General features: G+C 39.6%; 1 protein-coding gene across 4 annotated transcripts; it reads left to right on the top strand.

Moving 5' to 3' along the window:
* The first annotated feature begins 1,153 nt into the window (after window positions 1-1,153).
* On the top strand, window positions 1,154-22,390 carry cpeb2 (cytoplasmic polyadenylation element binding protein 2). 4 transcript variants are annotated; one of them, XM_042483558.2, is made up of 11 exons: window positions 1,154-2,888; window positions 5,760-6,029; window positions 10,231-10,321; window positions 12,251-12,301; window positions 14,576-14,599; window positions 15,644-15,817; window positions 15,912-16,001; window positions 16,187-16,305; window positions 16,908-17,022; window positions 17,209-17,390; window positions 18,230-22,390. In XM_042483558.2, the coding sequence occupies exons 1-11, from the start codon at window positions 1,974-1,976 to the stop codon at window positions 18,455-18,457; spliced, it is 2,259 nt and encodes a 752-aa protein (XP_042339492.1). In that variant the 5' UTR covers window positions 1,154-1,973; the 3' UTR covers window positions 18,458-22,390. The 4 variants fall into 4 exon arrangements, with proteins under 4 accessions (XP_042339492.1, XP_042339497.1, XP_042339510.1 ...); XM_042483563.2 differs by lacking the exon at window positions 14,576-14,599; XM_042483569.2 differs by lacking the exon at window positions 12,251-12,301 and having other exon boundaries at window positions 1,156-2,888.
* Window positions 22,391-23,537: the final 1,147 nt, after the last annotated feature.

Here is a 23,537-nt window from a genome sequence, read left to right as displayed (position 1 = left end):
ATTCATCTCCCTTGACACGCGCTGACATAGAAAACTATATTTAGCTGTTGGCGTCCGTGCGTAAAGTGACGCTGGCGCAGACGCACGCACCATGGTTGTGCACTGAATACTGATGCGCACCAGCCGAAACAAAGTGTGCCACACGGTGCAGCATTTTACAGGAGACTCTCTCAATCTGAAGCCAAGAAGATGACGCGATTATCATAATGTGACATGGCATTTTATAACATTGAATTAATCACGGTCATGTAGGACTTAAAGTAAGGTGTGACTGATAAATCTTAATTTTGTTCGATGTTGAATAGGAAATACAATTTCCAGATAAATCAGAAATGCTTCATTGATCCACGGGGGAAGTTGGGATACGTTACAGTCGCTCTGATAAGGAGAATATAGAGATAGATAATTATTTATCCCCTCTACTACAGATAGAGGGATAATTATAAAAAAAATGAAAATAAGAACTGTATATAAATATAAAATATGTCCATTATCTTACAATGTTTACACTAGTGTGCAAAAATTTTTATCAATATAACATGTATTATGCTCATATGTAAAGTATGTCAAAAAAATATCTTTTAAAAAAAATGTGCATTATGCTACAATATAAATATAACTTCTAAAACGAGTATGGGAAGTTTTTAGAAATATATTAATATGTGTCTGTATATAATATTTAATAATATGTATGAGTATTATAGCCTATTCTTATAACGTTCAGTGTAAAAAATATATATAAATATTTATGTAGTATACTACAACTTATGAAACTATATGGGATATTTTTAGAAGTAGTAAAAAATGTGTATTATGCTTAAATTTTTAACAGTATATAAAATATTTAATAATATATATGTATTATAGCCTATGCCTTATATGTAGAGTCTAAAAAATATATTTAAAAAATACGTGCAGTATGCTGCAACTAATGAAACTAGTATGGTGAATTTTTAGAAGCATAAATAAATATGTGTATTATGGTACAATATTTAACAGAATCTATGAAATATTTAATAATATATGTATATTATACCATTTGCTTCTTACGTAAAAATAGAAGTATGCAACTCATGGAACTAGAATGGAAAGTTTTCAAAAATTAAAAAAAAGAAAAAATAAACATGTGCCTGCCATCCTAAATATATATTCAAAAATAGTGTAAGTAAGGGGAAAAAATGCTTAACATTAACTTAATGAACAGTATCCACGTATAAACATGACAAAACTATAACATATTTTAAGCCTGGCACTCTGCACATGACATCATGAGGCCACTTTGGGGTCAATACAAACTCATTAATGAGTAACAGAGGCGCTAGAGGGAATATTCATGGCATTTCTCGCAGTGATTAAGCCCTCGGTGTAACTCGTCCTACTGTAGGCCACTTTCCGGTTCTTGGTGAGGGTGTAGGCCTTCTGCACTTTATGAATAATGAAAAAAAAATGACGTAAACAATGCGGTCCTCTTTGCAGCTCGGGCTCGAGGCTGGAGGCGGGCGCACCGAGGCGTGATGCGGCGGTGACGTAGATTCAGTCGGGGATCTTTAATCCTCTGCCGCAGCAGCGCAGCCGGTAACCAGAGGAGGGGGGACCACGGTCGGACGGGAATGGACCGCACAGGCTAGGCTAGCCTACAGCAAGGCCGAAACACCTCGGTCTTTAGATTTATAAAAGAAAGCTATATATATCACCGAGTAAAAACGAGAGTAGCACCAGAAGGAGCCGACTTTTTGCGTAGGCCAGACCCCCTCCTCTCTGTCTCCGCCGTCAGTCTGCAGCCTATTCACAGACCTATCAAGCAGACCTCACTTAGAAACGGTGGTTGAGATATATATTTACTAATATTCGGTGTGTTTTAGCCGGCTGACGGATAAAACGCCGCGTCCTGCCGGTTTCCTGCGCCCGGTTCGCCCTTCAGCAGCGCCGCCGCGTCCCCGCTGTTCCTGTCAGCTGCTGCGCATCAGCAAAACATGCAGGATGAGCCTGTGGGGGTGACAACCACGCAGATCCCCCCGTCAACCACCGAGGAGAAGGACAGCAGCAGCTCGGTCAGCAAATCCGGGAACCAAACCGACAGCCAGCCGAGCGCATTCACTCCGGATTATAACCATCTGAACCAGAAGATAGCTTTCCCCGATTTCCATCGAGATCATTTCTGCCCTGCGCAGTCTCTCTGTGACCTTCAGCACAGCCGAAAAATACATCAGCAGTTCAGTCAGCACGCTGAGTTTAGCCCCACAGAGTCGCCCCCACCCCAGAGACACTTCAGTCACCTGCCGCAGAGGCAGCCGGAGCACCGCGCTGCTGACCCCTGCGGCTCTCCAGCGGAACAAGCCGATGCTGCGTCGCCGTCGCCCACTTCTGTAAACCCAAACAAGATCCAAATGGACTCCCCCATCGCCCACCATATAAATAACGGCAATGGCAGCAGCAGCAGCAGCACCGGCAACATGTTGTCCGGAGGTCTCAGCGCCGCTTTCCCGAACCTCCCCACCCAGGAGCTGCAGAGCGCCAGCGTAGGCTCGTCTTCACCCTCCATACCGGGTTTCGGCACCCCGTGGTCCGTGCAGACCAGCTCCTCGCCCCCTCCCGCACCCATCAACCCCATCCACGCCAACGCCATTAACCAGATGCCCAGCACGGACTCTGACAACAGCTTCTACCCAGGTATCCCCTCCTCCATCAACCCGGCCTTCTTCCAGAGTTTCTCGCCAGTGTCGGCTAATCCGTGCGCCGGGATTAATGTGCAGGGCTTCAGCGGTCCTTTCTCGCCCCAGATAAACGTCCCTCAGCAGGCGCAGAGTCGCAGGTCCCCGGTCAGTCCCCAGATGCATCCGCAGCAGGGCGCCTTCCTGCAGCAAAGGAACAACTACAACCAACATCAGGTGAGCTGCTGCAGGACACACATCACATGAGGGTGACACGGTGTGGGGGAGAGCTCTGTTTCTTTTATCTCACAGTTTGATGAACAAAACTTAGGCCTCAGATCCTCCACAGCAATCAACATGTTAGGTTTCCAATAATTTTACACCACCACCATGTCCTCAGGTTACAGAGCATCTTGTGACACCAGAGCTGTGATACTTAATTTACGGCCTGCAGGCCAAATCTGGCCCTGATAGGGTGCTGGGTGACCCCCCAGCCATTTTCTAATTCACACATTCAAAACCGATTCACACTGGAAATGGTATTTTTAGTAGTATCGAAATGCATAGCACAGCATCAAAATAAAGTGTTTATCAAAAAAGTGTCAGTGGAGGATCCCTGTACCCCCAGACAGAGGTCCCAGCTAAGCCACTAATGTCCTAAAATGCTAAAAACGACCTCAAATCCCAGAAATGTCCTAAAATCCTACACATGGCCTAAAATCCTGGAATGTCCCTAAATCCGAGACATCTCCTAAAATCCTAAAAATGTCCTGAAATCCTAGAAAATGTCCTTAAATTCTATGAACATCCTAAAATCCAAGAAACGTCCTAAAATCCTGGAAACGCCTTACATCCTAGAAACGTCCCTAAATCTGAGAAATCTCCTAAAATCCCAGAAATGTCACAGCCCTAGAAACATGTATAAAGCTGTTGCGATTGGCCCCTGGCCTCCTGTCATTTCATAAAAGTGGCCCCCAGGCAAAGCAAGTTGAATATCCCTGCTGGAGAATTAGACTTCGAGTTTTGTGTGCGTATACTTGCAGTCTTTGAAGTACAAGAAGTCTTTTTTTTACTCATAATGCATTTGTCATGTCCTCGGCGAGGGCTGGAGTCACTACTCTGGAGGCACAGGAAGGGAGGGGCGAAGAGGGGAACAAGGGAGCATCACTGAATCTCACTGTTGTTCTCTGTGGAAGCTGGCAGTGGGATGCAGTCACATGGCAGCGGACCATCCCTGTCTTGTGGTTCAGTCAGTGGGAATACAAAGGCTTGCAGGGTTTGGTGTCCTAAATGGAGGCTTATTTGGGTGAAATGAAGGCGTCTAGTATCTCAGAGGTGTGTGTTTGTGTGTTGTGTTTACAGACAGTTAGGGGACCCTGATGAAAGACAAGCAATAGATTATGCAGTGGTCTTCGTGTTTTGGGGGCTTATGTGTTTTTTTGCAGCCTTTGGCCTCAGGTTTCTCATGTGATTTGTACGTTGTGTGTGTGTTCTGTAAAGTGCATCCATGCTTTTGCTTTTGACTTTGATTACAAGTGCTTTGTAAGTATAATTTTTAAAAGACAAAGACAATCCACACTGTTGGTCCAAGCATCACATCCACAATCAATGAATCAACACATTAAAGGTCCAGTGTGTAGGATTTAGGTGAATATATTGCCAGAATTAGAATTTTATATACTAAGTATGTTTTATTGAGGGTATAATCACCTAAAAGTAAGAATTGTTGTGCTTTTGTTACCTTAAAATGAGCCGCTTATATCGTGTCCTCATCTCTGGAGTCCGCCATGTTGCACCGCCATGATTCTACAGTAGCCCAGAAAGGACAAACCCAATACTGGCTCTGGATGGGGATATCTGTTTTTTTCCATCAGCCACTGTAGTTAGAAGCTCCTCCTTTATGAACAGTGTCAGAAAAACTTTTTTTTTTTCGCGTGAAACTGCTTTATTCAGAGCTTTTACTGGTTTAAATCACAGGGTCAGTTTGTTTTGGAGATGAAGAGACCTCTGCAGATAATTCAGCTCCCAGTAAAAACCTTGTGAACATCTGGATTTTAAGTTAAAAGTGAAAAAATGTGAACACACATTAGCAGGAGCTAGGCTAACGGCCTCGCTCCAAGAGAAACACTGATTTGTAGCGTGAAACTGCTTTATTCAATGTTTTTACTGGTTTTCATCAGCGGGTCCATTTGTTTTGGAGAGAAAGAGACCTCTCTGGATAATTCGGTTTAAAGTAAACACCTCTTGGACAGTGACCACTGAAAGAAATCTTATCATGAAAAGTTTCAGCTGGTTGAAATCTTGAGTCCAAGCCACTAGATGTCACTAAATCTTACACACTGCTCCTTTAACACAAACAGTGTTCAATATATGTTTTTCACTCTATACAGCACAATGCTAATTTTCATGTGTTGTCCCTGGGCGTGGATATACTGCACATATAACAATAAAAAAATGACAATTTCACATAACATTAATGAACAAATATGAAAATAATTCCACATAACACTGATGCATGCAATTAATGGAATTTAGCATTGAGCAGAGAAAACCTTATTTATTAATTAATTAATAAAACCCTCTTTTAATCCAAAATCCAGCCTCTTTTGGAGTTTAAATTTCCTTAACAGCACTACATTCCCTTGTTTTTTTTAGATAATAAAAACTATTCATCAAGCATATCACTATCTGACCTCCCGTGGCTGTTTGCAGTTGACACAAAGAGAAAAGGAATTTAGATCACATCATGTTTTGAGTGTGTGAGAAACAGAAAGTTGATTGTCCTCTGAGCAGCAGGATTTTCACGTGAAAGCATGCCAGATTAAGCTCGATGCGATTCGATGTATGATATACTTAAGAGTTGACACAAGGTCCAGGTAGAGAGAGAGTGTGTTACGCTGGTGGTGTCGCAGCGCACGGGATACTTAGTATTAGTCTTAAAGCCTTAAATCTTCTTATCTACCCACCCGTTACAGGAGCAGATCAAGCTGTGGCTGACAGAGAGGAAAGAAAGGATAGAAAGACAGGATATTATGAAATGGAAATAATGCATAAAAGGATGCACATGACCTTTTTAACTTTCCACCTCTCCTCTTCCTGTGTGTGCAGCCCATGGTGAAGCAGTCTCCCTGGGGCAGTCACCAGGGGAACGGCTGGGGCTCCGGGGGGATGTCCTGGGGCCGGGACCACCGCAGAGGGAGTGGCATGGGCGTACCTGGCTCAGTCAGTCACGTCTCGCCCCTGAAGAAGCCGTTCTCCAGCAACATCATCGCTCCTCCCAAGTTCCCACGCTCAGGCGGATCACTGGGGCCTAAATCCTGGATAGAGGAGAACATGTTTCGCACAGACAGCAACAGCAACACCTTGTTGCCCCTGCAGGTATGTGTTTTGGGATATGTGTTGGTGGTTTTGGGGGGATAATTTGTTTGTGAATGGGTTTTATTTGTGTGAGAATCAGTGGTTTAAAGGTGGGAAAGATCTCGTAACAGCAGCAAACTAAATCATTTGAATTATAGATTGGACAAAGAGAATGATGAGGATGTGTGTTTTTAAACAAACGTAACTCTTAGGGACTGTTTGGCGCATTTTACACACTTATAATTCTTCATTTTTTAAATAATTTTGGCTGTGTTGATGCTTAAGGCATACATTTTGGCAAGATTATGCATTTTTGTTAAATCTTCGAACTTCCAGCTCAGCTCTTACAATAAGTCTGAAATACACTGTGTAAACAAAATTGTTACATTCATAGCAGCATAGAGCAAAAAATGTGCCATTGAAACCCATTCAAACTGCAACTTTTGATCCCACAGCCATCATAGCATAAAAAAATCATGCATTGTATTATTTTTGGGTGTGATATTGAGCTTTTGCCCTGGAATTTGTAATTTTTACTGTTTTCTACCTGATGTCATTTTTACCATATTTGGCATATTGTGAAAGTACATGCTATTTCCACCAGCCACACTGTCACAATCAATGTTGCTGCAAATCATTGACATATTCCAGACTGTGATAATTAAAAATATATACTTCGCATGTAGTATATTGAAAATAATTCATTCTTTGTGGGTTTTTTCATCTAAAAGATAGTGGCATCATAAAAAAGAAAAATGGCATTTAAAGAGTTAAAATTCTGAAAATTAACGAATATTTGATATTCCTGATTAGAACTGATGTTAGTTAAGAAAATTAATTCAGTGAGAGTAGAAAATAATATGAATGTACAATATTTTTAAAAAAAAAGCTTGATTTTGAAAAGCATTTTGCGCGCAGAGCGATATCAAAGCAAACTTTATATTAAAGAATTAGGAATTAGAGTTCTTTTTATCAGCAGAGAAACTGAGAGAAAGAGGTTTTTCACACACACGTAGTGGTGTGTAGATGCTAATTACCATAAAAGGAGCAGTATGGTTTGCATTTCAATCACATGGGAGGAGTTGGGATTGATTTGCTCTGCAGGTTTCACCAAAGGTGTCACAAAGTGGGGGCTGGGCTGATTTCATTTCAGGAAACAAGCATCTTGTAGGTGAGATCTTTTTCAGGTGGCAAGACTGTTAAATCTATTTCTGTGCATTCATGAAGCAAACAGAAGTTACTCTTATTCCATGTTAGATGTACCACGTTGGTTGAAGTCTGTCAGCCACATGCACCGACCATCAGGGCCTGCTTTAATATAACCAGGCTATAAAAATATTATGTATTTATATGATTTTCTACTTTCAGTGAGTTCATTTTTTAATCAACATTAATCCTAATCATAAATATCAAATATTCATTCATTTAAAGGATTTTAACCCTTCTTATGCCAGGTTTTATGTCATGATGGCACTATATTTTTGATGAAAAAAAAACACAAACATGAATTGTTTTCAATATATTACAAGCAAAGTAGATTTTTCTTTGATGATCACAGTCTGGGATATGTCAAACATTGATTGTGACAGTGCACCTGGTGGAAATAGCATGTTTGGTTTTTTTTGCCATATGCCAAATAATGTGAAAATGACATCAGGAGGAAAATAGTAAAAATTACAAATTCCAAGCAAAAGCCCAGAATGACACCCAGAAATAATACAAGGCATGTTTTAGGCTTTTATGGCTGTGGGATCAAAAACTGCAGTTTGAATGGGTTTAAGTGGCACATTTTTTTGCACTTTACAATATGAATGTATCAGCTTTGTTAACACTGTGTATTTTAGATTTATTGTAGGAACTGAACTGGAAATTGTAAGGTTAAACAAAATACACAATTCTGTCAAAATGTTTGTCATATGCATGTACACATCCAAAATGATCCAAAAAATTACTAATGAAAACAGCGTAAAATACGCCAAACTGTTCCTAACGGTTAATAAACTTCTTGTAGAAATTCCAAATATTTAAGTCAGGACCAGTATTTTAAGAGTTTAACACTAAACTAAGTGGACTACTGTCTTTAAATCAATGCAACATTACTTCCTGAAAGCCCACAGTGTCACTGTCTTTGTTTAATTTATTTGTAGTTTATTATTTCTGTGACTATTTATTTATTTTTTTCACAGTGTGAGTAATAAGCTCAAAATGAGGTTTTAATTCTTGTGTAAAAACAGTCAGTCAGTCACAGGCTGGTGAAGCTTTATGTAAAAGGCTTTCACTGCTAAGAACTGATCGTATATTATTGTACTGAGCAGTTTTTTTACTTCTTGAAAAGAGATTGTGTCACAGAGTACAGCTAATCGTGAAGTGTTTTTACTCGAGGACACATATTTAATGCTTAGTAAAAGCCATGAAACGGCAAACTTTGTTAATAAATTAAATGTATGCAGACACAGTGTCCGCTTATATTAGATTTATACATTCAGTGTAAGGATAGAGGCCCATTTTAACAACTGCTAAAAGAAAAGATATTCATTACAGTGACTCACTCAGACTAGAATAATGATATCACCTAAATAATGCTGTCACCAAATGGTATTACCGTTGCTATGAGCTCAATTTATTAGTGATATCAGTGCCAAGAAGTGCTGCGCTTCCTATTCCAGGAAACAGGCCCGACTCCGTGGATTGTTAATTTCCATAAACAGTGCCGGACCCAGAATTTTTCAGATTCCAAGTCTTTTCCTTCCTTCCTCTCTGTTTAATGTTTGGCAGTCAGTGACACATCTCTGCTGTGTCATGTTTTAGCCATCGGTCAGAGGTTGACCGAGAAAAAGAGGAGAGAGACTCAGCGAGTGTTGTGGTTGTAGGAAAGCTGGTTACTTGGTTACTGATTATAATGCATACCATCTCCCTGACACACTTTATTCTAGCTAAAAAGAATATCCACCGAGCATCATGACTCCCTCAGCTGTGTGTTTTATCGTCCCTTTGTGGCAAACAAGTAAAGTCTTTTTGTGGACACACATTTTGGTCTTACTAATAGTCTTACTAACGTTGTCACATAAGTCTGTCACAGATGTTTTTGGAGTAATGCTGCGTACGTGGAAAACATTGTATAAAGAATCTTGTTGTAGTCTGATCAATTGCTTCAAGTAATGTCACTTGAATCTGTTGTAAATCTAATCATAAACACCAAATATTCATTTATTTTCAGAATTTAACCCCTTAAATGGCAGGTTTTTGTCATGATGCCACTGTGTTCTTAAATTTAAAAAAAATGTTTTTTTTTGGCAATATACCACATGATTTTTTTTTATTATCACAGCCGAGGATATGTCAAATGTCAAAGACAAAAAGACAAAAGCCTAGAATAAAACCCATAAATAATAATGTATTTTTTAAGGTTTTGATGGCTGTGGGATCAAACATTGCAGTTTGAATGTTTTTTAATAGTAGGAACGCAACAAATTTTGTTTACACAGTGTAATTTTAGATTATTGTTGGAGCTTAGCTGGAAATTCCTATATTAAGCAAAAATACACAATCTTGCCAAAATGTATGCCATATGCATGAACACATCCAAAATTATCAAAAAATGAAGAATGAAAAGCTTGTAAAATGCACAAAACAGCCTCTAAGGGTTAATAACTATCACTGTTGTTCTGGAAAAGTACTTAAAAGGCACATGAGGCAACCTACAATGCATCACTGTCAAAGTTTGAAGAAATGACCTTTACCCTGCGCTATGTTAGGTGTGGTGAAGCAGGATAGGCGCACAGCAGTATGCTAGTCACCAGTATATTACCATATGAGTTCATCATAGTTCATCATTAAGGAGAACGGTCTCACCGGCCTGCTGATGAGCTCATAACCTCCCTCTCAGCTCTGCAGCTAAATGCCACTCCTGGTTTTGGTTTCCATTCTCTCTCTGAGTGTCTCTGGGAACAAGTCCAGAGATCCTACCGGGGACTCCGTCCTATAGGCCGCTCATAATATACCTTCAGACCCCTGAAGTGAATAAATACGGAAGGAATGTTAATCCAAGCGTGAGCTACTCACTCTCTTAAATCTCTTACATTTTAAGCCAAATACCAACACTTCAGAGGCGTTATTGTTCATAAGCCAAATCACAAAAGTGTGTTAGAAACGTGAGGACTCGCATCGTGACGTGTCACCTCTGACTGTGTGGCATTAAACACATCACATCTCTGTTTTTTAGGACCGCACCAGAATGTACGACAGTCTGAACATGCACTCCCTGGAGAGCTCTCTGATCGACATCATGCGAGCCGAGCACGATCCGATGAAAGGTAAGATTGCCTTTCCCTTTCCGTCTGCGTCTGGGGGGTGCGGAGGTGATCGTGTTCGGTGAGGAGGCCTGACGCCGCGCGGAGTGACTCGGTGCAGGGAAGTGACAGGCCCGTTGCTCCCTATGTTGTTTTTCTGCACACCAGCTTATTTTGTCCCTGCTGAGAGCTTAATACTTCTGCCACCAGCTGCACATTTACATGACCTTCCAGCTCTGATCCTGTCGCTGCTTAACCTGACCTGAGCTGAGTAAGGAGCGGAGGAGAGATGTGATGGTGCTTTTCTTTGCTGTTCCATTTTGTAACAGATGTTTTCAGTGCATATCACACATCACTTGCGTTTTTTAAACTAAAAGATGTATAAATTATCATGGATTTCTTTTGAATTGCTCCTCATGTTTTGGCAGTAGCAAGCGGAGAGTGTGCTGTAGTGTGACACTGCCTCGGCCTCCTGGGCTCAGCTGCTGGACATCAGAGGAGCAGTGTCAAATAACCGCACCGCTCTCACCCTCCTCTCCTGCAGACGGCTGCTTGTAGCTCATTTACAGCCTCACAGGCCGGCTACACTTTCACTTCAAAAATATGACCCAGAAATATCAACAAACACGCATGCGGTTGTTATGTGTTGGCATATGCAACACAATTCTTGCGCAGGTTTTGGTTATTTGTAGACCCAGACTCGACCTGTGCCCTCCTCTCTCAGGCAAGTTTCTTGTTTTTCCTGCCGCAGCAGATGGAGAGGACATGGGCCAGTGTGCACAGCAGAGAGAGGGGGATCTGGACTAATTTTAGACGTGATCACACTTTCACACACTGTGTATGACAGCCAAGAGAGGAGATGGGAGGGAGGGTGGGCTCTGCCATTTATAGCATTGCCACAGCTAACAAAACAGTGTACAGTACTCTGACCAGCAGCCCCCAAATGAAAGATCTTCAAAATAGATAGAAAGTTTTTAATAGATTGTAGCATTTACAGGTGATATTTATAGCTGCTATGTTGAATTTTAACGTTTCTGATTTTGGTGCCACCCAGTGGTCACATCAAAATGGGCAGCTTTACACCCTGACAGCGGGATAAATGGCTAAACACTCACAGTATATACCGATTTTCCACAACCAAAATCTTATGCCATCCCACTGTTTGTGTCCCGTGTGAAACTAAAGTCAACGTTCACATCTTTTACTTCACGACATACTTATGCCGCAAACATAACAAGCTTTATTTTTACGTTAATTTAACCAAAAACACTATCTTTTTAAAGCCTAACCGAGTAGTTCTGGTGCCTCAACCCAACTACAAACGTTTGTTCATTTCACAGATTTCTGTGAGATCACATCAAACAGGCACGTCAAAAAATTACTTAAATTGATGCAGAACAAAACATTCAATCATTCAGTCTATTATTATACAGTATCACAAACAAAAATAGTCAGATGCAAGAATTACAATCTGACAAAAATGTAACTGAATATTACACTATTACACACTGCAGGCCGGCTGATATTTCACTGACAACCTGAATCGATTTCCATTCTTTCCATTTCAAAACTGAGAAAGAAATGATCCGTTTCGTCCGTAGACACCTATCAAAGTGTTTTAGTGTTGATAAAAAAACAAAGTGTTTCATTCTGCCTGTTTTCTCATATTTTCAGCTCAAAGTAAATTTGGGGATAAAAAGAGCTTTGTTCACTTCGCTGACTGCAGTGCTCGCTGTAGACATGTGAGAAGGCTGTTGTAACACATTTACAGGGAGGCTCTATGTGCGTGTGCGTGTGTGTGTGTGTGTGTGTGTGTGTGTGTGTGTTCTTGCTCCCATGTACACATCTTGGCCCCGCCCTGTCCTCTCCATCTGCTCTGTGTCTCATCCCTATTTTTGTGTGTGTGTGTGTGTGTGTGTGTGTGTGTGTGTGTATTTCTGTTTCTCATGTCAGGCCGTGTGGGATGCCCTAACCCCGGGGCTGATGGCCTACTCATGCTCAATGGTAATTATCTTTTAGCACCATCTACCTCTGTTGTCAGGTTTCCTTCCAAAAAAGAGCAAATTTACAGAAAATTGGCAAAAGAAACAGCAAATTATGCAGCAGCTGCAGTGGATGTTAGAATCGCATGCCTCGTGGTTTATTCCTCAAATCTGTGTCCATCGCTCTTTGTTGCATTTTGCACATACACATATATGCATATTCATACACCAACTTTTTCACTTCATCCAAGAGTAATATTTTGTGTTTTACAATTTCTCATTTCAATCCAGCTGCATTTTCAAACAGCTGGATGGAAACACATCTTGTGTCTCCATCACTCATAATGCTTCCACTGTTACTATTAAGCCTCATTAAGCTCCAGACTAACCAAACTGACATTAAAGAACAAATGGCAACAAATGCTGACTTCCGATGCTTCACGTCATATGTGTCTTGGTCAAAAAGTTGCTCTCAACACACCACAAATGCTACAGCCAATGGCCAATTAGCAAAAATAATCTGTGCCTGCACAAGTGTAAAAAACTCTCCACACCGGCAGGCGGTGGTAGTCTTTATTTGTCATTCAAAAATCGAAACCGGAAGACTGACAGGACGAATTCAAGACTATAGTTAGCCAATGTGCACATTAACAACACAACCTGATTTTAAGAGAACAAAGGATATTTACCATGTGCTAATAAGTTAAAAACTCATTAAAAACTGAGCTATTTAGAAAGAAGCAGAGAAGGAGAATCACTGCTGACCAGTACAGAGATATGCGCGCCTGGTGTGAACAGCCAACGACTGTCAGCGACTGCTGACGGGCGATTAACACATCAGGGCGCTTCTGTGTGTTGTGTGGATCCGGTGTGAGGCCGTCTGTGAGCCTCTGTCGCCATAGTTTTGGTGGTGTGTCCTGCACTGTTGGCACTAGTCGCCCTGTCTAACTAGTGAATCCGTGATATCGATCTTTGGGTTTCATGTTTTGAATGATGAGTAGTTTACGATCTCCTGCTGGTATGGAGAGTTATTTCCTCTCACAGGTGCAGAATGCACACGCTAATTTGCAGATGTATTTGTGGTGTATTCAGGTGCAACTTAAAGGCCGACGTGAGGCGACGCAGCAGTCGGCCTTCGTCACCACTAGTTCTCTGATGCCAGTTTGGTGTGTCTGGGCCTTAAAGCCTCATTAGACTCCCTCACCAGACTCACAGTGGTATTATAGGGTAACACTAGGTGACATGTTGTCGATCTGGTGTATAAAAGAGAATATCTACTAGTATTTCTTTTTTTTTCCTTCTATTTTTCAACAAATCCTTACAGTATATTTACAGAAAGTGCCATTTGTTATCAAAGTGTTTCTGTGGTGCAACTCTGGGAGCTATCAATGCATTTTATGTTTTATAATATACCATAACTGTTGCATTTTCAAACTCTTTTTTCTGCTAGTGACTTTGTGCTTTTTATTAACTCAAACTCAAGATCTGCCATACTAATGCTTTCCGATGGCGCTCACAAGATAAGGAGTGTTTCCATTGTTATACAAAGTCACCTCAGGCCTTTGAACGCACCACAAACAAAACTGTTACACCCGTTTATTAAGATGTAAATTTTCATTGCCACTTAGAGTAAATGAGGATCGGCAGACTCTTTTTTATGTCTCACATGTGGACACGCGTCATGTTGATGTCAAAAATAATTTCTAGTTTTATAACAGTCTCAACAGGACACAAATCTGGGTCAGAGAGAATTTCCAAATAATTGAGCGTGCTTTTTATTGTCTCTGGTATTGTATACTGTTTCCTCCTGAGACCCAGAAATGAGCTACTTCATCTTCAGCTTTTTTGGCTCACGTCTCTGAGGCCGAGCATGTTGCTAAGATGAGCCTTGTTGTCCCTGACAGAGGACACTCAGGGCTTTTCAGTGATGTAACAAATGTGGAGTTGGACCCTGACAAGTTTATGTTTCTGGTTTTCCAAACAACTTCCAACAGAGCTGGCACATTTTATGGAAAAGGGAAAGCTGAGTGTCTATGGAGCAGTTAAATGAGATTTTAGAACAGTAAAGTGATTTTTTTTAGCTGGAAAAATATAAATCTTGTTCTGGGTCTCTGAGGGATGTAAGCTCAGCTGTTTAAAGTATTAACAAGTCAGTTTGGTGCACTTTTCTTTGACTGACAGTTTATTTAACTGAAATGATATAAAGAGGTCATGAGATAACTTTAAAAAGATACATGCACTTATTTGAGAATGTGTGCACAGCTGAAACTTGTACTCTGTACTCTTCTACATGCAGCCAGGAGCTATGGGAGACGTCGAGGTAAACTGAGCTTTCTACAACACGTCTTTTTCCTTGTGGCTTTTTCTCTCTTGTGGCATGCTTTATTGCTTAAATGGAAACCAAACTGAGGCCTTAAATCTTTTTTTTAGAAAAACGTTGTTGTTTATTTTTTTTGTAGCATTATTATACAATTATAAGTTTAAGTTTTGCCAAACAAATTATTGTTGGCTGTCAAAAAATACAAAAAAGAATAATCAATAATTGTATTGTTTTATTATCCAGACGTGCAAAATGTAAAGGGCTTCAGGTTTGGTCATGTTTATCAATTGTGCCTCTGCTCTATGGAACCCCAAAGTCTGCAGTATTACAATATATATTACATCAATGTATAATAAATGGAGACAATAGGAATAGATAATCTTATGAATAAATTATGTAATATACAGTATATATATTTTATTTATCTCTCTCTCTATATATGCAAATAAGCCTGTTGAAAATTTGCAAAAAAATGAAAATAAATAAATAAATACAATTTGGGGAAAAATATTTTTTTATTTTAAAGAAACTGTAAATACAGTATGATTCTTTATTTTTGTCTTTAAATTTCTTAAAATATTTCTCATATTTTTTTTAATAATAATTCTATACAATTCATTCACATGAATATAATCAATTATTTAAATATTTATTTTCTGGAACACTTTGGGGCTTCATACTGCTGAGCGATGTTAACAGCTTGTTGCCACACAGCCTGCCTCTCTGCGCCTGCTTCATCTGCCACAGCTCAGGGTGCAGCACACATGATTTCTCTGTCTCAGATATGTAACAAAAAAACAAACAAAAACTAATTTTATGTAATACTCTGAAGTGGTGTTTTGTCTCCTGACCACTCAGCGTAAAACTGCAATAAAAACACAAACATGATTCCATAGACAGCCTCTCCTCTGGATCTTAAACAGACTTCATAAAAATGAGGCAGATAGTTTAGCTACACGTTTGTGATTTGTGTCTCTGCTTGTGTGTGTTTGTGTGAATGCTTTACATGTGCTGGAGCATTAACTGCTTTGTTTTCTCCACCAGGCCGCTCCTCTCTCTTCCCTATCGATGACAATCTCCTCGATGACGGCCACGGCAACCAGGGTGTCCCAGGAGTCCTCGGCTCCCCCAACTGTTACCCCCACCAAAACGGGGAACGCATCGAGCGCTTCTCCCGCAAGGTGTTCGTGGGAGGTTTGCCCCCCGACATAGATGAAGGTGAGGATAACACAGCCTCTTCACCCTCTTCTATTTGGAAACCATATTTATTTATCTTGACCTGGATTTTTTTTTGTTTTTTGTTTTCTCTCAGATGAAATAACCTCAAGCTTCCGTCGCTTTGGTCACCTGGTGGTGGACTGGCCTCACAAAGCAGAGAGCAAATCCTACTTTCCACCTAAAGGTACAGATGAAAGCATGCAATACACGAACTATTAGTTTTATACAAAGGTTTCAGATATACAAAAAAAAAGTCTCACATATAGTTTTGGTGAATGACATGATATGTCAGTATGGGATTTTGGGTACAGTCTTTATTTCTTTGTGTTGAACGCGCACACTGAGGCTGTGAACGTGTGTGTTTTCTAGGATACGCATTCCTGCTGTTCCAGGAGGAGAGCTCGGTGCAGGCTCTGATTGAAGCCTGCATGGAGGAGGACGGGAAGCTCTACCTGTGTGTCTCCAGCCCCACCATCAAGGACAAACCTGTGAGTCCAACAGCAAACTGAACAAACACAGAGCTGACATTTAATATTTTCCTGTATGGCTTTTAGAATAGATTTTAAGGTGCTTTTTTTTTTTACCTGTTTTTAAAGCTGTTAAAGGTTTGGGAGCTGCCTACATGACAGACTTTCTGTCGTTCTATAATCCTTCGATCTTCTGCTGCTGGGTTTTTAAATACACACAATTATAAGCAAGAAAACAGGAAGTACAGCTTTTGTTAATTATGCTCCAAAATTGTGGGATACCCTTCCAAAAGCTATAAAAGAAGTGGGCTCTGTGAACATTTTTAAACGACAGCTGAAAAAACTTATATTTAGTCTGGCTTTTAATTAATGAAATTCTTTTAAATATTATTTTATATCAGTTCTCGTATTTCTACTGTTCTTACTGGTCTCTTTACTTTTTACTTTGACTTTTGAATCTTATCATTATTTCATGTCTTGTTTTTTGTGTTGCATTTTTTTATTGTGAAGCACTTTGAGCTGAATTCCTTCTTTGAAAAGTGCTCTATAAATAAAGATTATTATTATTATTATTAGTAGTATAGAAAGAGTGGATTTAAAGTTAAATTTGATCTTGACCCCAGGTGCAAATTCGACCCTGGAACCTGAGCGACAGTGATTTTGTGATGGACGGATCTCAGCCCCTCGATCCCCGCAAGACCATCTTTGTGGGAGGCGTCCCTCGCCCCCTGAGAGCAAGTAATTACACACATTTTGTTTTTTCTTCAACCAATTTTCTATCACTTTTCTAGTCTATTCTAGACTTGTGCAGCCCTGATAGACGTGTGCATGTGTGAATAAACCATCAGCTGTGTGTTTTACGAGTGTGACGTGAAATCCCGTCCACAACAAGAGTCTGACAGCTTTGCGCTTCTCTCTGACTAGTCGAGCTGGCCATGATTATGGATCGTCTGTATGGCGGAGTGTGCTACGCGGGCATCGACACCGATCCGGAGCTGAAGTACCCGAAGGGTGCGGGGCGTGTGGCCTTCTCCAATCAGCAGAGTTACATCGCTGCCATCAGCGCAAGATTCGTGCAGCTGCAGCACGGAGACATTGACAAGCGGGTACAGCCTCCCCTTCATTAACACTTTTCTTATTTTTCAGAAAGTGCATATGATTCAGGCGTTATTCGGATGTGTCATTCACACAATGTGTGAATGCAGGTGTGTGTTTATGTGACAAGCAGCTTGTTGCCATAGTGACGGAAAGCTTATTAGTGCTGATTGAATTAGCTTCCTCAGTCTCTGCTGCTGTTTGCCCTGTCCTTTTATGAACCCACACTTATCTGTCACTGTATGTTTTTAATGCACTTTCATGTCTTCCTTAACCTTTTAAAACCTGAGCAAGTTAGCTTGATTTATTCTAAAAACACTAAAAGAAGGCAATGAGCAACTCAGCAAGAAATGACCCAAAAATTAGTGAGAAATTAGTAAAACATTATAAGAAAATGACCTGAAATTAGCACAAAAAATGAAAAATAAAAACAGGAAATGACCTGAAAAGTGATAAAATAAAAATCATAGATAGAAATATAATGATATTCTTTTTCTGTAACCTAATTTTGAATATATATCTATAAATGTAGTTATCTATAGATGTAGTTATCACAATATTTTCCCCTAGTTATTTGATAACAATTCTGTCTCTCTCTGGCTTTTTTTAAAGCTAATTTTCAGGTCAGATTTAGCTAATTATTCAGGACATTTCCAAGTTGCTGATTCCCTTTTTCCACCATGTTTTTGAAAGAAATCAAATCAATTTGCTCAAGTTTCAGTTTTAAATGCTTGTGAAAGGCATCTGAACGCAGCCAAAGAAAACAGATGTCGATCCAGGTGTCATAGGGTTAAATGTGTGTGTGTGTGTGTGTGTGTGTGTGTGTGTGTGTGTGTGTGTGTGTGTGCAGGTGGAGGTGAAGCCCTACGTCCTGGATGATCAGCTTTGTGATGAGTGTCAGGGTGCACGCTGCGGAGGGAAATTCGCCCCCTTCTTCTGTGCAAACGTCACCTGTCTGCAGTACTACTGCGAGTTCTGCTGGGCCAACATCCACTCCCGCGCCGGACGAGAGTTTCACAAGCCGCTGGTCAAAGAGGGAGCCGACCGCCCGCGTCAGATTCACTTCCGCTGGAACTAGAGGTGCGACCGCAGCCGAGGCGACACAGTCAGAGGGGAGGGGAATGAAACACTGGCTAACAGGAAAAAGAGCATCGCTCTGCCTCTCCTGCTCTCCTAAGCTATCAGTATAATCGAGTATGTAACACTATACAGTATATACTATATATATCTATATATCTTTTGTAGCAGCCAAACACCACAAGCCTCAGTTTTTCACCAAAACCCCCCTCACATCTCAGGCTGACAACTCTACAACTCTTTTGTGGTACTTTCATCTTTTCTAAGAGGAGATTTAAAAAAAAGAGATTGATTTTTGTAGGTTTTTTTATTATTATTATTTTTGTATGTGAGATTTAAAGTAGATATGGGAATGTTTTTTGCATGGGGGCAGCTTGTCTGTCTGTTTGTCTGCTGCTAGCCACCCCAACAGTGCGTGTAGTGCACACTTGTTTCTGGGAAATCCTTGATTCTCTAAATGTCGACGCCGGCCCCAGGTCATTAACCAAAGGTAGCAAAAAGATAGGAAGCATAAAAATTGACACATTTTCTGCCGCGAAACAAAACGGTTGTTTTTTAACGTTGCCATGGGCTCTTTCTCCTTGTTAGAGAGTTTATGAAAAACAAAAAGGCGATAGGGTTGTTTCTGCGCTCATACCGACCCGTAGAGTGATACCTCAAAATACTAAATCTGGTTTCTGCTAAATGTATTCAACATTTATACTTAACAAGCTATTTTAGAAGCTTCGCTGCTATATATACATATATATGAATAGATGTGTAGGTATTATATTTAATGCCATTTATAAAGCAGAATCATGTAAAATGAAATGCAGTATGCACTCAACCACTAATGGCCCCCATTGCCATGGAAAGTGCATGTTCTGACAATAGGCTTAGCTACACAAATAGCATGCAGGAAAAACACTGAGAAAAAAACCAAACAAAAAACAAACCACTGAAATCATAATTAAAGACAAGAAATTCTATAGTGAGTAGCATGACCATCTATTTCAGATGCCTACGAGGGAAAAAAAAATCAGACAAAGCTAAATAAGTATAAAAAAACATATTTAAACTTGCATGCATTGATGTTTATCTGTTGTTTGATCCGTTTACATACTTAACGATACAAAAAGTGATATTGGTTCTACTGTAGACTTAGTGGACGCCATCATTTTGTGACACGGTGGCTTGTATGGAAAAAAAAAAAAAACTCCTGTCGAGAAGCAGAGTGGTGTTCAGTGGTTTGTGTTTGTGTCGTCCCTGTGCTGTGTGACTGTTTTTAGTCTAGACTGAGGCTCTAGTTTAGTTACCTACAGATTATGTCGAGGAGAATTTAAACATCCAAACGACTTTGCCTTCACCCTTCCTGTCCCACATCTTTGTGTCGTTCCAAAGGTCAATCTGATACAGCGTCGCCCTCGTAGACCAAACAAAAGACTCGATCAGCCCGGAAGACTCACAGCTGCAGTTGGTAACTTTTACAAAAAATAACTTTGTCCTGTTTGCTGAAACTGTCGCTATATCCTGACAGTATATTAATATCTTTCAAATATCCAACATGAAACTAACTTCACCGTGGTGAGGCAGCTGGTTTGACAGCGTCTGAATGGTCACAAAAAATGGGCTGCACTCTGATGTCCGGACATTGATCCTTGCAGATCTTTGCGGACATGGGTGGATGAAGACATGCATGTAATACAGACCAAAGTGGACCCTTGTAGAAACTATGTATTGGCCTTCAGAGAGTCCTCCTGGCTCTGATTGATTGTTTTTGTTAAGGCGTGGTGGCTTCTTGCTACCAGGAGCCAGAAAAACAGGATCTGTCAGGGATTATCGGCCTCAAGTATACTGTCAGGAGATAACGACAGTTTGAGCCGATTAAACAAAAGTTATTCCCTAAAGTTACCTGCTGTAGCTTTAACTATTTTAAGTGGACCCTTCAGAACATGTCCACTTCTCTTATCGAGGGGTTGAATCGGTCAGGCTTTCATGCCGTGAAAACCAGGAAAGCTCTGGCTCTGTTACTGAAAAAATAAAGTGTCTCTGCAGTTCTTCAGCGCGTTTTTACCACGAGGACGATGACACTTGGTCTCTTGGCGTGCTAAAGACGAAACTCTCCTCTCCTTGTTTGTGTTGCCACCATGACCCCTTGAAATACTCTAAAAAAAAAACTTATTTAGGGACAATCTTTTTGTGAGGACGGTGGCCCTGCCGTCCGTTTGGTACTGTACAAGTGTGTCGCTCTCGTGTCGTCGTGGTTTTTGTGTTCCACGCCCCGGTGTGTGCTCCTCTGTATCGGTGTTCAGGCGTCAAGTGTGAACTGTTACAAAACCATTATGAAACTCCCAAGTTTTATTTACTTATAGTTGAGTCATTTAATTTGTGTCAACTACTTACCCATCACTGGCCCTTCGACGTGTTTTTATATATATTATGCACTACTTTTCTATCTCCCCGCTCGTTTTATTTCTTATCCGCCCCCCTTAAGTGATTTCAGTGTGGATCCTCTGAAACCTCCACCTATTTATAATTCTACAGATGATTTATTAAATTTTTATTTTTTCATGATTACTTATTTAAGATGTAGCGTGAAGCAGTGGTCTTAAGTTATCTATGTTCTGTATGAGTAGAGCAGGAATCCAATATTTTCTAATATATTCTAATGTAGTCTGGATGTTGTGCGGACGGGGAGTCAGAGCGGCGTTTGACGTGATCGAAGTTAAAGAACGAGCTCCCGTCGTCCGGCCTGTGGCTTTAGTTCTCATGAACATGTTTGAATATCGTCACCTGTAACACTTGACTCGTGCTGTTTTTTGTGAGGTTCTATTTTCTATGTTGAACACTGTTACTTTGTTCTGTATGTGTCTTTGTTTTTGTATAAATCATATTTATTTCACTATTTTTGTAGACAAAAAAAACAAAAACTATTTGATTTTGATTGTATTTTTCTATTTAAATAGGACTATTATCCAATTTATTTCCCCCCTTGTGCTAATTATGTCCAAAAGTTCTGTTCAAAGACAAAGAATCATGTCATCAGTAACAACATCAAAGTTTTTTGATATACAGTTGACTCTTATTTTGATACACATGACACATTTCATTTGAAGGAAGGAAAACATGAAGGTTTTATTATATTCTTGGAAGACACTTGAGATTCTCCCCTGTTGCATCGAGGCCCCAGCTGCCTGTCCTCGTAGATGCTCTGAAACTTGAATATAACACATTTTGAAAGGCTGACTAACCTCGAATCTGTGTTGTGACGTGCAATACTGTTTCTAATGTTTGTATAAAAGTAAGAACTACAGTGTAAACCTTTTTAATGCAGATTTATTTTTTTCATTGCATATTTTGCAGATTTCTGATCCACAGTGTCATTTTTTACTGTCAGAAAAAAAAATAAACCCCGTTTTTTCATTGCAACTATTTTTAAATCCAGATATCTTTGTACTGATGTAAATGATTGTAGTTATTTTGGATAGTGTTTTGCTAACAAAAGGAGAGACTTTTTCATGCATATTTCTATTTCATTTCATCTTGTTTTATCCCACGTTTTTATTTCGTTTAATAGTAGCAGAGTTCTTGGAATAATTTTTCATATTTAAATGTCATTGTTATTATTTTGTATTTTTATGTGGAAATACACTATATATAAATTTAAGATGCTAATTGCTAAGATATTATTTTGAGTTTAATTATTTTTAAAGCTAAATATTTGTAATTTTATTGTTAAAGTGACTAATTTCTAAATCAGAGTTTGTGTATAGATTCACAAAAGTGGTTTATGGGGTGTTTGGATTGTAATTATTACTGAATGGTTCTTTGATATGCAAAATGAATATCATGTTTATTTTTATTTTTGTTGGTTTTGTATTTAAATGGGGTGTTGATTACAATCTTTTTTTTCTTTCACTTCCTGAATAAAGACCCATTCTGTTTGGACACAACATGGCTGCTGCTTCCGCATGTATTTTGAAGAAAACACAAAACATAATCAATAAAAACAGGAGACTGATTAAAGTCGGTTACAATGCAATGTTTTATATTAGTCCCGACAGAGATAAAGTTATAAACATATGCCAAAAAAGCACATTTAGGATTTAGCACTTTAACAAATTAGTGCAGATCAATGGTGGAATGTAACTAAGTACATTTGTTCAAGTATTTTGCTGAAGTTCGATGTCGAGGTACTTACAACATGCCATGGTACTACAATGTCACTGAGAAACAGAATATTAAAGAAATCAAAACCATACAGAGAATAATAAAAATGCATTAAAACTGCAGGTATATGTTATAAAACAAAGTGCTTACGAAACAAGTAAAGTGCTTACGAAACAAATAAGTTTTCAACAGCTTCTAAAATATCCAGTGACTCAGTGTTTTTACAGCTAAGGGACAATTCTCAGGAAGTGGGGGCTGCAACTGCAAAACCATGATCACACTAAGTTTTTTTTTCTGAGATTTTGGGACAGCCAGAAAGCCTTAGTCAGAGGATTGGGGATTTCCTTATACTTCTACCATATACTCACTACATTTAAAAGGGAAAATATAATATTTTTTACTGCAGTACATTTATCTGACATCTGTAGTTAATTTATAGTGTGAGATTCTACACAGAAAAACTGTTAAATATTATGTATTGTCAAAGATTAAACCAGTTGTTCCTATAACATGACTGACTTTTGACCCCCAACAAGACAGCAGTGTCTATGTGTTGTAGACCCTATGCTGGGGACCACTGGACTAAACCAGTTGGCTAGAATGACTAAAACCAGCTCTAATATATGCTTTACGTGCACCGATAAATCTGCATTAATAATCTAATAATGTCAAGTCTAATCTCTCACAGTAGGCCTTTCTCTACAGAGTGAGAATTTATACTTTTGAAACTTCAGACTTGTTGATAATACCTCTTCATTCCCAAATTTACTTCCATGTTTTGCTACTGAATGCTTTTGCTCACTTCATGTCAGAGTGAAATATAAATGATTCTCAACCTGTTTAACTTGTTAAATCACAAAACTTAAGTGTCTATTGTAGGCCTGTTGTCACAGTTCAGCTATCTTCGAATTATAAGCAGTTCCACCATTTCC

This window comes from Plectropomus leopardus, chromosome 5 (genome assembly GCF_026936395.1).
Source record: "Plectropomus leopardus strain MGB_pleo_1.0 chromosome 5, ASM2693639v1, whole genome shotgun sequence".
Taxonomy (NCBI): Eukaryota; Metazoa; Chordata; class Actinopteri; order Perciformes; family Serranidae; genus Plectropomus; species Plectropomus leopardus.
The sequence above is the reverse complement of the archived record's forward strand: the minus strand, read 5'-3'. Positions and strand labels throughout refer to the sequence as shown.

Coding starts and splice junctions, on each gene's coding strand:
- cpeb2 (XM_042483558.2), top strand. CDS start 1,974: ATGCAGGATGAGCCTGTGGGGGTGACAACCACGCAGATCCCCCCGTCA. Junction 16,002..16,186: donor ATCCTACTTTCCACCTAAAG/GTACAGATGAAA, acceptor TGTGTTTTCTAG/GATACGCATTCCTGCTGTTC. Junction 16,306..16,907: donor CCACCATCAAGGACAAACCT/GTGAGTCCAACA, acceptor TCTTGACCCCAG/GTGCAAATTCGACCCTGGAA.